This window comes from Triturus cristatus, chromosome 10 (genome assembly GCF_964204655.1).
Source record: "Triturus cristatus chromosome 10, aTriCri1.1, whole genome shotgun sequence".
Lineage (NCBI taxonomy): Eukaryota > Metazoa > Chordata > Amphibia > Caudata > Salamandridae > Triturus > Triturus cristatus.
Genome location: NC_140593.1, coordinates 269487774 through 269504706, shown reverse-complemented (window position 1 = coordinate 269504706; position 16933 = coordinate 269487774). Strand labels below are relative to the sequence as shown.

The window sequence follows — 16933 nt, the reverse complement described above, 5'->3', positions numbered from 1 at the left end:
TTGTAAGAGATGGAAAGACCCCCTATCACCAAAAAGGGAGGACGGGCTCAAAGCCTCGTTTGCTATGGCCCGTTTGGATTACGAAAGCGCAGAGGAAAAGACATCTAACATCTGGCATCCTCTTATGAGCTGGGGCCGTAGCTTTCGATTAATATAATTGGTCCAATGATTACATCAAGCTCCCTTATGAAAAAGGGTTTGGTCGGGGGACCAAGGTGAACACGGAAAGTCTGGAGGCCCTCAGATCGTTACAATGGCTTTATAAGATCCGCTGAGACTTGATTGGTGAGATGAGGACCAAATAAAAAAAAACAATTAAAATAAATACGTGGTGAGGCTGACCCTGCGACCTAGGCCCGAAGCAACTGATTGACAAATTACAAGTGGGGGGACAAATATGCAAATAGGAAAGCCCACATCGATCCCACACATAGGCAGCAACACCACAATGGTCTCAGGAGATTGGCCCCCCAATAAAACACGTTTGGCCGGGGGTGGAGGGGCACATGCCAAAACACCATAAAATTAGATGCCACTCTTAATTAGAAACACTCAGCAAAACAGAACACAGCACGCACACTGCATGCAATGATCACACGTTCCCCATGTCAGACATCTGGACAGGGATCCACTAGCTCCGCATTGTGTCCACGCAGGGTCGAGACCCATTCTCATTTCTTATCAAGTAACCAGAATTAGGACTTTGTGACTATGACCAGATTCCTGTTCTAAAAAGAATACACAAATCGCTGTATTACACATTGTGAAATGTACAAAAAGATGGCCAAAACTAATGTACTTTGAGAGTCTTCAGACCCCGACTGTGTTGCCCGCTCTCCCGGCTGCTACTTTAATTAAAACAACTATTCCTGTTTTTTGCCAAATGCCTCTTGTCTTTCATTTTTTCAAGGTAAATTCATATTCAAGCAACATTTTGGTGAGCCACATAGGAGAGATTGGTTCTTCAAGCCCAACTGCAGCCGAAGGAACAGGACCCAGCACATACGGATTCACATCTACACAGCAAGAACGGTGAGCAGATGCCGAAACTGATTGAAAGTTCTGCTGAATCCGTGGGGCAGAAGTCTGTCCTGAAGCTGCCATCACTGGGTAAGAGACTACATCTGATCCTAAGTCCCACCATTTGGCGAATGGCAAACTAAGACAGAGATCACCTTTCTTTGATAGTCAGAATGCTAGGAAAGGTGAGAGTTATATTAGTAGCTGAGACCACTGGGCGTGACACAGAGGGTACGCTTGTCAATGGGTGTGATACAGGGACCAATTTGACCTCTGAGTGAGACACAGAGAATACGCTCGTCTCTTGGTGTGATACAGGGCTGCTTGGACACTGGGCATGACATAGAGGTCATGCATAGGCTCTGGCTGTGATATAGAGCCAGCATCTCGATCTTACTTTTTTTAGTCTAAAGGGGTTTCCTTAGTGCTATCAGTTTTTTGACACTGGTAGTATCACTCACAGTCGGTACTCATGATCCCTGGGTGTGGCATATGGTGTAATTCAGATATTAGGGAAAACTTGGACCTCAGAGAGTAAGTTGCAGCTTGTGCTTGGCCAAGGAGGGCTTGGAGTTGTTGAGTTGCTCCTTCTTCGCTGCGTAAATTGTTGCTATGTTTGTCCCCCGAGCTGATACTGACAGACTATTGGGCTCACTTAGTTCCGTGTACCGCACAGAGCCTCCTCACATCATTGAGCGGCATGTGCTAGGAGCAGTAGATGGTCATCATTTTTTCCTGTCATTTTTTGTTCAATTTTCATTGTGTTTTTCAATTGATGCATTTTTTCCACATATTGTGGTGCTGATAAAATTATTGCAAACTGTGTTTTATATTAAAATGTAATGTACAGTTAATGATTCTATGTGTATATGAAAAAGTCATCATTTGTTTACATCTTGCGATTCTGCTGCAAAAAGTACAGTTCATACATTTTTGTAGTTAACAAATGCACTTTGTTACAGGTTATTTTCTATATGTGTTTTATGTATTGTAAAAGTTAGTTTTTATGCATCCTGGTCCTAAAAGTAGTCATTGCCGGTATAATTCCTTGTATATATTTTCCCCGTGATCAGGGTAATATTTAAGTTTGTTATAAAGAACTGCTACATAAGAGGTGTACTAGCCCTTAAAAAGTTCCCAACTCATCATAGTGTCACCGTTAAACCACATGCAAATTAGGTACCCCACGCAGGCTAAAAGCTAGATAAATTCTACCATGAAGGGCACTCACACATTAATAGGCATGGATTCCCCAGGTTAGAGGGGGGAAACTTGGACAGCAACACACAAGGACACACATTCAGACCAAGTACATAGGGGAGAAGAAGGCTAGAAGAGAGGCACTGTTAGAACTTTAGGCCATCTTTGAGGTGGCCCTGACCTACAATTCTTCCCCAGACACCGCAAGCAAGGCATCCGCACCTCCCCCACCATACACAGACACAGAGGTGCTCTCCCTAATACCGGCTATCCCAGCCATTCCTCCAGTGGTTTACACCATCCTGCTTATTGAGGGGGCAGAGGGGCCACCACCGGGCAGCGAGTCACTAGATCTAGGGCAGTGAAGTTGCCAGCTCAGCAACCCCAGGCGATTCTGGCCTCATCAGAGTTCCGTGCAAGAATTCTCCAAAGTTTGCCCCCCCTCCGATCCATCAAACACAACCAATCAAGCCCCGGCAACACGGGGATCATACCCTTCAACCTGTCCAGTCGAGTTCTCTCAGTTAAATGGGAGGTTCACAGCGGTACTGGATAGCAACACCACCAGGGGATGGGGGGAATCCTACCCTCCGGGGTCCGACATTGTGGGAGTAGCCGCAGGGTATACTCCTCCAGGGCATGTTCAGGCAGTGGAAAAAATGCCAGAAGTGAGCTGGAGGAGAAGTTCCTACCAAGGAGAACTGTGCGCAGCACCAAGCAAAGAATGCACTCTAGGAGGGAGTTGTAAGAGAGGCGCGGGTTGAGGATAGAGAGAGCAGGGGTTCTAGACTGGGAAGCAAAGAGGGAGAGCTGAGGGACTCAGCCTGACCCAGAGGAGAGTCTAGCTAGATCCTGGGTTCCGCGTAATGAGGAGCCCGGAAAAGAACCAGAAGGGAGACCCCCATTGGGAACAGAAATGCCACCAAATCATCAGCATTGGAGGGGGGGCAAACAAGAAATAAAAGAATAGGGTAGGCTAGCCCAAACTCAATTAAGACATAGGAAAAGCAGAATGGCACCTCTGTGCATGCAGGAGGAGAGCAGCGATAAGGACGTCTGCCGCTACCCTTGAACGCGCCGGTTAAAAAGCTGACCCCTAGAGAGATAGTGTTAGGAGAAGAAGGCAAGGTCTTTGCATGACCATTCTACCACCTGCTAGCCCAATGGACCAAAAGGGAGGGCAAGTATGACAGACCATGGTCGGAGGTGGGATCCTTTGAACCAGAGGAGATGGCCAGAGCGGAAGACTGCATTCAGCATGCAGGAGAAGATCACAGATGGAACTTTCCCTACATTCAGGAATTCCTGAGAAGATGGGCGCGCTATGGTAGAGAAAAGCCAATGGAGCAGCTCCATGCCAAAATATGCCCATCAAGGACCATCTATGTGCCATGGGTTCAGATGGACAAAGAAGGACTCATGACCAAACTGCTCTCATTGATGGACGGGGCGGAAAAATGGATCGCATGTTTTGAGAAACACACAGCAGGGATAAACCTAGCAAAAGGCGATGTCAAGAGTCTGCTCAGCAGCCTCATCTGGGAGCAGACTAACACAGTGTTTCCTGAACCCGCATCCCAGCTGTCACACTGACCAACCCTCAGCATGACGGGCTGCTTTCAATTAATTTAGACACCAGATATGGACAGCCCTGGGGAACATTTTCCATGACCGCCCAGATATAGGAGGATTGATAGCAGAAAGCATGAAGCCTGGGGAAACCGTAACAAACTTCTTAGACAGAATGAGTGAGCAATGGGTGACAGGAGACAGAACAGCCATGGACTGACAGAGGCCGCCAGGCTACATTCTTCTACCACATCCTAAAAAAGAGGGACTGCCCACCAAAATACAGCATGGGCTGGATAGCGTAGTAAGATTAGACACCAAACCTTGCCAGGAACTGCAGGTACACATATTACACTATTACAGAAAGAAGCATGAAAAGGACAGGGAAAAGCAGCAGGAAGCCCAATGATACCCCGCTAAGCTGCTCCAACAGAAATGATAAACCGCCCTTTAGGGGGCCACATTGGCCGCGAGCATGCAAATGGCACCAGTCTTGAAGGGAGCTTTGCCACCAAATCCCCAGAGGGTTTCCACCCCAGGTGGTTGGCCAAACACATGGCAACCGCAGCAGGCAGGGAATCCAGCCCAACAAGCACCGGGGTCACAGCCAGGGCAGGAAGAGGAGACTGTCTGGAGAGGTACTGCTTTTACACAGGCACCCAATCAAAATGGACGCATAGAAAAGCCCCAAAAAGGGCAGGCGCAAGATTTTCCAAAACTGAGTAAAGATGTATTTCTGTCTTAACAAGCTAACCAACAACCCACAGCTCTTATCCAACAGGTCAGCAATCAAGCCACAATTCCACCACCTTGATTGGGGCCCGCAACCTTTTCAGCAGCCACCTCTGAAGTTCCAATGAGACCTGAAGGCTCAAGCCAACAAAGACCACAAACTGTTTTTACAAATAGACTCTTCACACTGTGCCAGGTAAAGACACCCCTGGATGCCAGAAAGCTCTAAATTACCCCTCCGCACGCCATCCCAAGACCTGCAATGTTCCAAAACGCACGTAATATTGCATCTTTGTACATCATCTACTTAGCATGGATGTAGCCGCATCCATCCGTAGCAGGAAATCTGCCTAGTCACATGGAGCCTAAATCAACATTTCTACAGCGCTTGCATAAGGACCTTTCTCATCTCACTTACACTGAACCAAATGCTAGTACTCCAGACACACTACACAGAGCACTCCTACACAACACATGGTACAAAAACATGACCGCCGTGGGTGCCCAGATGTCAGCTACGTCAAGCTATGTCTTCTCGCTGAAACCCCCCATGGGTGCAGACACACTTTACTTATCCCAAAAACTAGTCCCTGAGAAAACAAAAAGTAGTTTCCACCTGTACTTGTGTAGGAATAAGGCCAAAATATAACCCAGTAGAGTAGAACCCCAAAGAGTAGTGGTAAACATCACCTGGTATGAAACCAGCACCACAGTGTTACACCTTTTCATTGAGCCTAGTGACATTCAAACTGAGCTAGACAGGATGTGCAGGTGGGGCACCTTAGGAGAGAACACAGTTTGGCCCAGAGATTTCCTAGAAAAGAAGTTCTTGAAGGTAGCAAGACCATCACACAAGTGCAGAAACATATCCGCTCCCACCTCTGTCTGTGGTCCCAAGGTGGCCCTTGAGCATCTGGGTCAGTATTCCTTAATAACTAATAGAACCCAGACATGGAGTTAGAGTGCAGAGCCGTTCACCTTGATATCATGAGAAATTAGTTTAGAAGGGAAGGGTTGAATGGCAGAATAGATACTGCAACACTCAGATAGATAAGTACACATGGGTAGAAGGAAAGAGGCAACTCCTAATTGTACGGAAACTTACACTGTATTCCTTGTGTTTCAGAGGCAAAGGAAGGATACCACTTGGCACCAATGTACATTGTGAAGCAATACTGCACGTACTAGATATGCAATGGGGCACATCCGTGTTGATGTACTCATACTGGCAATGTGGGGAGTTTGCTTACACCCATTTCAGGGCCGAACAGGGTGGCCCCTGCACCCTCATAACCATAAACACCCCGACCCTGGTCATCCCTGGAGAAGATCTGTCTGAATTGTACCAACATCTGCAAGGGGGAAAAAAAACAACTCTATTGCATCAGGCTTGAGAAAAAATAACTGCTGATTACATTGCCTGAGTTCAGTACATTCCGGAAGAATTCAGACTGGTTTCTAACACTCTAGTAAATGTCAGAGGGTTCATACCCTTCTTCACCTTGCAAAAGAAGGCGAACGCTCACTGGTTGCAAATTATAAGACGAGAGCTACTTAAAATGATCAACAATACAGAGTTCGACCTAAGAGCCATCCACCTCATGGTGGTGCAACATCAATATGTGTTGGACTTGATGACTGAGCTGGAGGGTGGGGTGTGTGCCAAAATTGGTGCTTCCTGTTGTACTTTCATCCCCAGAAACGACCTAGAAAACGGGACACTGATTCATGTCATCCACCAACTATTACACCTTCAAGCTGACATGAAGGAGGGAGATGCCCCTGAGCAGAAATGGTTTACAGACTTATTTTCCTGGATCCCCGATGGGTGACCAGATTGTGTCTGGCATTACTTTCCATTGTTCTTTATGTGCTATTTTTGTGTGGTTTCCTACAAGTGGGGTGTTTCCTGCTGTAAAAACGCTGTCCTCAAGTTAGGTAGAATGCAAGTAACTGGGGAATTAATAATAGACACCACAGAAACACAACAAACCTTGAACAATGTGACTATCATGAAGTATGGGGTATAGGATGTAGTTGAAAATTCAACCGGGGAGAATGTTAATATTGATAAATATGATGTAAAATATAAAACAGGATATATGTATGTATAATAATGTACTTGCATCGATGTTGTTGCATTTACCCGAAATGACATCCCCTTCAACTCAGAGTCAGAAATACATGGACAGGTAGGCCCTGCAACCTAGGCCTGAAGCAACTGATTGACAGACCACAGGTGGGGTGACACGTAACCCTTAGACAAACACGGAAACAGGAAAACCTAGATCGATCCCACAGATAGGCAGCGATATCACAAGGGTCTCAGGAGATTCCCCCCCTCCACCCCCCACCCCCACCCCCAATAAAATAAGTCTGGACGGATGGGCTCACGTTCCCAAAACACCATAAAGTCAGTTGCCACACTAAGTTAGGAATACTCAGCCAACGAGAACACAACATGCACACAACATACAGTGGTCACGCAATCCCAAGGTAGACATCTGGACATGTACCCATTAGCTCAGCATTGGGTCCACGCAGGGTCAAGACCCACTTTTGTTTCTTATCAAGTAACAAGATGTATGATTCATAACTAGGCCCAGATTCCTGTTCTAAAAAGAATGCAGAAATTGGTTTATTACACTTTGGGAAACATATAAAAAGACAGTCAAAACTAATGTGCTTTGAGACAGTCGTTAGACCCAGACTCTGTCGCCTGCTCTCCTTGCCGCTACGTATATTTAAAGCAACTGTTCCTGTTTTGTCAAACTACTCTTTCATTTTTTTCAAGGTAAATTCATATGAGAGCAAGATTATGAGTATCGTGATGTCATAAGCATTTGCAGTTATTGTGTGAGGGATAGTTTGCTTGGATGGAATGCAAGCAACTGTTTTCAGAGCTAACCATAAGAGGGACATTTTTGGGGTTTCTGGTTTTATTTCATAGCCACAGCTTCACTGTACCTGTGTTTTACATGGATTTAGAGATTCTAAACATGTACTAAGTTGGTATGACTGAAAGTAACCATAACTTCACTTTAACAATGTTTTTTCAGTATATTTCAGCTTTTTATGATAAACTGCATCCTGAAATCCCTGCACTGGTATAACTTACTACCGGCTTGGAAAATCATGCATATTTATTAAACGAATCCAAAGTTCCCAGCAAATTAACACTTTTTTGATTTGCATGAAGCACAAAATAACAAAAGTAAGCTACACATGGTAAGCGTCTTCCGTGTGGGGTACAGATCTGTGATATTATCCCAAAGTTATTATCAAATTACTGATTTTTGACACTCCCCTCTCCTTTACGTTTGTCCGCTCTGCTAGCATCTGCAGTAAACATGTTTCCTGCACTTGGCTTAACTTGCTTATAGCCTGCCGAATTACAAGCAGATTCGTTGAACAGCACCACAGTTATTAGCATATAAGCATTTTATTGCCCCTCCCTCACTTTTACCAAGCCCCACAACCTTGTTGAATTTTCACCAAACTTGATTTACTCATAGAAGCATATGAGTAGGTGGTTTTTTTCCCCCATTAACTGCGCCCCTTTAAAAAAATCTGCACAAATCTTAAAATACCAGGGGTAATCTAAACAGCCTGTCTGCCAAGTTTTATCAAAATTCATCAAACAGTAGTAAAGGTGTAGGCAAATTAAAAAAAAAACCTTTATAACTGTCAAGTTGTATTTAACTTTTATCACTTTGAAGCTCCCTGACACATTATTGTACCAATAATTCCTCGAGTCCTGAACGAATTTATACAAAAAACAAGAAAAGTCACTCCTCTGAGTAAATAAAGTTCTATTGTCACGCCATGCTTAGTGTAATTAAGTTCAACGTATTTTACCTATAAAAGGAGAGCAAAGATTCCTTAGGAAGTTAAAATGTGAAACACTATTTTTGAGCCCTTTCATTTTTACCTCTAGCCCAAAACCTACCATGCTGAACCAAAACCAGATACAACTATTTTCTGAAAGGGTTGAGCAGATTCGTCTAATGCCACCAAAGTTATAAGCAAATAAAAAAATGCTTTTCAAAGGAAAATCTGGCCTTGTCATAGCTACAGTGTCTCTATTACCAACTCTGAACTAAAATCCATAAATGATACTCTGGTTCCCGATTGGCCACTTCATAGTCATGTCAACTAGTAGCGCTGGTCTCCGTCCTTAGGAACAGAGGCAGGCACTGTTTTGGAAATATGAGAATAATAGTCAAGCACTCAAACCAATTCAAGACTAAACAAGCATGACCTCAATACAACACACCACCAATTAACAGAACACAACAACTCAAACTATCAACACAAAACATGAATTCAACACAACTCTGCCATATACTAATAGCACAACATACAAGAGAATACCACACACCAATAAAACACAGCTTAACATCACAATACAATACCATGAATGGCACAATAAAACAACACTATGCCACAACACCAAACATTAGATACAACACAACAGGATAACAATAGAACACAATAACAATAGTGCGTGACAAACTTGATTAGTTAGTTGGGTGCCCAAACTTACTTTGTTCACATTTATTAGTTCATAAATCATGACAGATTTTCAATTTGAATTTTCTTTATTGAAAAATATTTTTAAAGGACTAGCTCTGCTTCACAATTCTATGTACTCCATTTTCTAAAACTATTTCCAATATACAATATTATCTTTAATCTCACAAAAACAAAGATTCTAAATATGAATGTTCAAATTCATTCAAATCCCATGGAACAATTCTTGTAGAATAAGTACAGCCACAGCAAACACATGTTTCATGGCAAAACATCCACTTCTTCAGGTCTCATATACAATAGGATGTAGTTATAGGATACCAACAATGGACTTCCAACGTATCTCGTGATCAGTAACTCATATTGTAATGCCTCTAACTCTTTAATGTATTACAGTCCTTACAGCTTCACTTACAAATGATCTTCCAAAATTAAAATCGCTGGCAATTCTAAGGAGTTAAATTGTCACAATGTTCTGCTAATTTCCTTCAATTCATATTATAACTTTTTAATTGTGCCATAGATTCACGCACATCGTCGTCCCTTGTGAACTGTCAGCATAGCAAAACAAATGCACGATGACAACATAAAAAACACAGCTAAACAACACAATCACGCATGACATCACAATACAATAATGCAACAAAATATCACACCATAACATCACAACACATAGTAAGTCAACAACAAAATACATTGTAACACCACATCAGTAGAGCATCACAACAATATTACAAGATAAAAATACAATCTACACAACAGAACAGTACAAACCAGTCAACAATGCAACTCTAACTACAACAAATTATGACACTACAACAAACACAATGTAACAAAAACACAGTACAACATTCAAAACAGCACAAAAATAGCATAACAATACAACTACTAACTATCCACCACCCATCCACCTCTAACAACATTTGACTTTATTAGAGGAGGACATTTATGTTGCAGATGCTATGATGCTGCTATACACAGTGTAAGCATTTTGACACCGAAAATGCATATTGTGGTTTTTCATGCAGGAACCATAATCTACACTTTGTGGGTACATAGTGTACGTCTATGGACTCATTGGAAGGCTACAGAGCTCATACAGCCCACGTCTTCTGGGCTATGTAAATCCTGCAACATTTCTCAGGGTCCACAGATGTATGCTGTGCACCTCAACTGAGGTCCATAGGTATACATATATATCTTAGATTTCACTCATCAGATCCCTGCATGGCAAGATTTCAGGGGAGTATCTATTGATAGTTCAAGCAGTAGAATAGCACTGAAGCTCTGAGTTATGAAGGGCCCATTGCACAAAAATGATTTCTTTATTTCCCCACTTAACTGGGAATGCAGGGCGCAAATTCATCTTCCTTGCTTGCGTTGGGGACCTTGGTATCCTTAGCCTTACATGCACAAAGCAAACTGATACAATGTTTAGCTCTACTCTCTCACCTGACCACATTGGGATGTTGAAAGGTTTCTAGATGTCTAAGCACGGCCACCTCACGGATAGTGGACAGCGGCATTCCCTCCTCGCCAGTCTGTACGCGCACCTGCTTCAGCGCCACAAAGCGTCCTCCATTCTTGAGATCTCGAGCCTTGAAGACTTTGCCATAAGCACCTTCCCCAATCTCTGCAACACACTCATACTGCTGGTCCGCTTGGCTGCCCCTCTCCATTGCTGGTCCGCGGAGAAGCCTGGCCTCCAGAGTGTCCAAGGGTGCGTCTGGAGCCTCAAGGTAACACAAGCAGTGGGCACACCCGCTTCACACTGAATGCATCTCAATACCCTTTGCTTATTTGGATGGACATCGGATCACCCAAAGGGATGTAGGCTCATGATCTCACTCGGTCAGATCTGTGGGGAAAAAAAACACATATCATTATGTAATCTTGGATTCTATAAGAGAAAAATTATGTTTGATGTGTTCATTCATGTATCCATAGCATACTTTTTATAGGGGTACTTCTACAAAGCAGGCAGGATTACTTTATTGCAGGTGGAAACCCTTTGCCTTTTCACTCAAATATTAAACATGCTGAATTGCTCCCAAGGGTTTGCCCCCACTAGCAGGCCACCAGAAGCACCTTTAACCGGCCCCGCTTATTTTCAGACAACTCTAATTTGCAGGTTCGGGCTAGGGGGCCTAGACGTAACATAAAATAGACACATTACAATTTCCAGCATAATCGCAGCAACTACCTAAAAGACCGAGAAAGGAGGAAGGCGACCCTCATATCATGGCAGCAACAGACAATTGTGCAGATCTCTAGCTCAACAAAATACTTTGCTGCGTATTTCCTTTGTACGTGACATGTTTGAGTAAATAGAGTAAGGAACGTGCATCCTTTGGAAACACAGCTAATACATTACGTGCAGTGTAAAGTGGTCTCTTCATATCTAACACATTCTCGATTCACCCACTGTCGGGTGTATTGTCAACTGCGCATTGCATGCTGGGATCTACCAGTTTGCCGCTGGCTCAAACAAAACTGGAACTCCAAAGCCGAGACTGGTTATCTTGTCAAACGTGACTTGGGGGGGGGGGGGGGGTAAGGGGGTCACGCCGTGGAAAGCAGGGGCGTATCAAAGGCCCCCGCATCCCCCGCATCCCCCGCTGTGCGTGGGGTCCCCAAGCTCCAGGGGGCCCCCTCGTCACTGCACGTCGGCCGGGGTGCTCCTGATAGAGTCCGGAGGGGGCCCTCCGCGTACCTTGCAGGGAAAGGGGGGGGGGGTCAATTATCGTTACGCCAATGGTGGAAAGCGTGTACTTATCAGCAATTGCAAACGTGAAACTACGAGTCCCAGTGTGCAAAGAGTTGCTGGCTAAAAAGCCTGGGCTGACTTACTTATTATCTAAGATGTGACTAGGTGTAATTTGGCAATGAAATTAATTCCTCCTTGCATAAAAAACGGCGAACATGTTTCGTGGTCTAAGTTCTGCGTTGTTGTAGTCCTGGGTTTATAAGGGGATCAACACAACTACAACTACCAGGATGCAAAAATATTCCAAGAATGAACACCTGAGATCAGCAGAACAGGGTGGCTTTGTGGGTGGGGAAGAGGGAGAGTTGAATGAATGGCATGTACTCTCCCTTCCGCCCACTCGTAAAATGCTTGCACCTACTTGTGTTCATTTGCATTCCATTGACGAACGCAAGAAAGAAAAAAGTATCGTTCTTTGCGACGTGTGTATACGTTTGTGTTGTGAGACAATGCGATATGAAATGCACGCGGGCTCGGTGTAGCCCGGCGTCGTTGCATTAACACGTGGTGAGCGAGCGGCTGGTGTTGTTTGGTGGGTGCGAGGCGCTGCTCGGGTCTTGTAAAAGGAGCGAAAGTGTTTTTCAGCAGTCGTCCAGCCCGTCTTACAGTTGTCAAGTGACAAGAAGCGAAATGGGGCGAAAATGCAAGCAAGCGAAGCAGTTTCAACCCCGCGGCTTCCTTGCCACGTGCAGGATGGAGGCGCTGCAAGAAACTTCATAGCTTCAAGGCGTTCTATTTTAGAAAGGATCAATTGTACCCAATAACGCAAGCTTTTTGCCAACTTTTTCCAAAAACTACCCCTCAATACTTTCAAGAGTAAAAAAATACAAATTACCTATTTTCAACCTTTAATGCATCTGCAAAGGAACACAAGTCCCATGGAAAAATGAACCGTAAAATACACAGCGCAGGTTCATCCTTTCATTCACATGCATCTCAAAGGCCTGCCCCTCGCCTCCGGGTAACTTCACGTGGACACAAGAGGTTACTTACTGGCCACCGCGTGACGGGAGTACTGCAGTCACTCCTTGAAAGGTGCCACCGGGGCCAGGTCACAAACTAGCGGTCCGACTTTCACCCGGATCCGACAACGAAACGAGATACCTGCTAGGAGCGAATGGGAACACTGCCCCACTTAAACAGCCACCCTAAAAGTATTGCAATTGGGTTATAAGTTGATTTAAAAAAAAAAAAAAAAGAGGTTGCACGCGGCCAGGAAAGGAGCACACAGGTAGGTAAGACCGTGCTGACCGCACCACTCTGTGCAGAAATTCACCTTCCTCCTGCTGTCACTTTAACATTTCTTTCGCTTTTTTTTTTTATAGATAAAAGATGTCCGTTTCAAGGTTCTCTGTGACGGTTGCAGTACAACGCGTGCCCACGCAGCCCACGGGTTCCCAGAGGAAGCCGTCCTGCTATCCGCTTTCTCGCCCCTTGTGCCGAGTACCTTTCTCTCTGGCTTCGCAGGAGAGAGCGGCGACCCTGTCTCGCTCTCCCCCTCTCTCTCTTACTTACGCTGTTCCTTTCCCACGCTGGCTGAATGTGACTTGACCCCCGCATCAAAAAAAGTTTGACACAGAGCATGAACATTTCCGCATTCCTCGCTGACTACAAAGGCTCGAGCCGCCCGCCGCCGCCGCCTCCTGCTCTGTGTCTGCGCTCGGTCCTAGCACTCAATGCAGTCTTTCTTGGACTTCTGCCGAGAGAGGGAAGGCAGCCCCTGAAGGGTCCCCAGGCCCAGACGCTGCTGTGCTCGACTCTGACCTGCTCTGCCTGCACACGGGGGTGTCCACAGCGCCTGTGCCAAGCGGTAGGCGCTGCCACGGGGAAGTTATTAGGCTGTGGTTTTTAAATTCAACCACGCCAGTTTAAGAATAATAAACTGTGAATGTTGCAACATAAACACACCTTCCTGCCTATTAAAGTTCTGACTATTTGAGATACATCTTATTATACAGCATCTTTAGAGGTGCTGTCTAAGTAGGACCTAATGTATGTTTCCCATGGTAGCTAATTGGTCAGATGCATTATAAAATGTACAAGGGATAAACAATGCAGATTCTCCCAAGCTCTCAATGTCGGGAAAATCCGGATTTTATTAAATAATATAGGATAACAGTTCTGGAGTTAACTATACGTTCCAAACGTCTTTGCACTGTCTGGGACTCCAGTCTTGTTTCTTATTCTACTTTAAGCCTTGCAAGAGGAATTAATTAATTATTTTATTTGCATAATTACTTAAAATCATTGCAAAGTTGTAGGACGAGATCAAAATTATTTTATAAATACGTATCTCACACCATTATAATATATATATATGTGTTTCATGATGCAGGGCAAGCAGTTTCACAAAGCAAACCGGAGTTCTATGTTTGTAGCTCACTGGAGAGAATTAAATGTGCAAGATTGGGTGTTTGTGTAGGCGGAAACCACCGGAGGACATAAATTTAAAACAGGAAAACTACGAGTCCCAGAATGCTGTGAAACGAAATTCCCACCAGAGGGTGTAACCGTACCTGAAATTGCTTAAATGAGGTGACTCGTTTCCTGTTTTTCCTCCGCCTACTGACACTGCCAGGAGCCCGTGACCAAGGCGCAGGGGCACTGAAACGCATAAGGCTGTTTATTTGAACAAACAGAAAAATGTCTGGTTATTAAGAAATAAAGGATGCTGTTTAAAGTACAGGATTCACCTGGTTGTCAAGTGCGTTCTCGCAGGGGGACACTTCTTTTGGATATATATATATATATATATATATATATATATATCAAATCGTATATAAAAACAAAAAATATCATTTGAACGGTCGCGGACCCTTTGTAAATGTGGGCATTACCCTAAAATACATTGGTTGTAAAAAGTACTTTTGGAAAGGTCCCTGTTGCTTACATGTTCTTGAGAAGAAAAGAAAAAAGTCACTTCATGCATTGCGGTTTTGTAGGGACCATGCAGTCCTTTTCTGGAGGGGATCCTCACGTTTGTCTCCTTCTGTTACTACCGGAGTTTAAACACTTGCAACCGCACAATTTTCTTCTGTGATGCTTTCAATAAGGACCCTTCGTGTCCTGAATTTGCCAAATTTGGCCAGATCCGAGGGCTCTGTGCAGGACTGGAGCAGGGCCACTGCGTGAACGCATTTTCTGAGCCCATGCCTTAAAAACAATGGTTTTAACAATTTGTGTCGCTGTTGCAGTAAGGCAGGGCAGCAACATATTCGGTATACCAACGATTCTGCACTATACACACTGGCCTACGCACACGCTATTCATCTTTCTACTTGTACTTAGTATACATTAATTTATACAAATACACAATAAAAGGACATAGTTCATTGAGCTCTTTAAATAATTGTAGTCATTTTTGGTGTTCTTGTGTTCTTTACTTCAAAGGATTTGCCCAGCCAACACGCGTTTCGTCGTGGGGAATTACCCACTTGACTTCTTCAGGGTTACAAGATATAATCATATGCAAGGGATCAGTCAGTCCAACATTCCTATAGAGGTGCATGTAGGATGTCGATCACAATTTTTCACCAAATAGTGCACATTTTGTGACTGCCCAAATAGACAATTCCTAATGGAATATCATGTGCCTCAAAATTGCAGAGTATACTTAAAACGATCTGTAACACCCTTAAAATGTCTACTCGTGGTGGGGTCAAGGTGTCATGCAAATATGCACTTCATCATGTGACAGATAGATCCAACTATTGAATAGCAACATGATCAGAGGCATAGTTTTTTTTAAAACTCTGTTATTAACAATACTGCGGTATATAAAATATACCATGAATCAGTGAGGGGTGACCAGAGGGTGCAAAAGAAAGATTTTGTACCTCGCATTTTCATTAATAAAGGTGAACATTCATGTTTATATATGTGCATGTCCATCTACTGCTGATGGTGATATTAAATGGACATAGAGCAATGTTCTACCTGTCTGCAAAGGTATAAATTCTCGTGCGTTCTGAAGAAAGGAATAAAGGTGATATTTATATAAGTATACGGATCTCTTTGTGGTTGACTTTGCAAATTGAGACACAGACCAGGTGAGTGGTACACTCACTTCCCCGCCGGTTCTACTTCCGTCCCAGCTGTTATCGAGCTATTTCCTGTTATCTTTGCTGCTTTTGTCTTTTCTTGATAGATCAATCTAAGTTGATGGAATATATTCTCATTAAAGGTGCGATCTTGTCTATTAAGTGTGGAGACTTACTGTCCTTTTGATGTAGAAGGACCCGATTCTTACCGTTACTATGTTCTCATATTATACTGATGCTCTCTATTTCTTCCGTATATTCCTCCAGTTATAATAACGTTGTTCAGTTATTTCTTTATTTTGGGACTCTGTTAATCAAAACAGTTCTGTGAAGACCATGTCCCGTACACTGATCTATTATCCCCGTTCCTTACCCTAATTCCTATATTTCCCAATCCTGCTACGAGCGTTCTTACCTTAGTGAATACACTTCCTTCTTTCACAGCCACTGCAAGCACCGGTATGACCAGGAAGAATTCAATTGTGAATCTTCCAGTTAATAAGAGTTAAGTTAGACCATTTACACTACAGCGCGAACCTACAGAGTACGTGTGTCTGTTACTATTAGCGGCTCTGAATTCAACGTTAACTTTATTGTACCACAAAATCAGTAACAAACGTTTAAAGATTGTGACAAAATATATCATGGGATGTGTTTTGTCCTGTGATGTTGGTTTAAGGATTAGTAAGGTTTTCTGCCATATATCTATCTGAATTCAACATTATCTTTATGTGCCACAACTTTACATCGACGTCTAGAGATAATGGTAAAATATATCGTAGTGTTTGATATAACTTGTGTCGCTGGATTGGGATATTGTAAGGTTTTCTACCATATATATAACCATGAATGTCCCCGAGAAAAGGGTGCTCAATGAGGCGTGAGACATGAGGATATTATTGCACTATAATCCAATTACACAGGCGGGCAGGTGAGCAGGTGCACTGCACATCTGTATATATGCATATATATCACAGTATATGAGGATTGCATTGCAGCATCTTAATCCAAGGTTACAAGTAGCCTGATGCTGGCATTTTCAAATACACATCTGTGTTTCATACAACATTAT

At 43.6% G+C, this 16933-nt stretch overlaps 1 protein-coding gene across 8 annotated transcripts in view; it reads right to left on the bottom strand.

Moving 5' to 3' along the window:
• The window catches only part of CDK6 (cyclin dependent kinase 6), a 606664-nt gene extending 593016 nt beyond the window's left edge, over positions 1–13648 (bottom strand). The window contains exons 1-2 of one of the 8 annotated variants that reach the window (XM_085631013.1): positions 13586–13648; positions 10507–10912 (exon numbers count right to left, since the gene is read on the bottom strand). In XM_085631013.1, the coding sequence (XP_085487139.1) occupies positions 10507–10733 (227 nt within the window). In that variant the 5' untranslated portion in view covers positions 10734–10912; positions 13586–13648. The other 7 variants (XM_085631009.1, XM_085631012.1, XM_085631011.1 and 4 more) reach the window with 7 other exon arrangements.
• Between the last annotated feature and the right edge of the window lie 3285 nt (positions 13649–16933).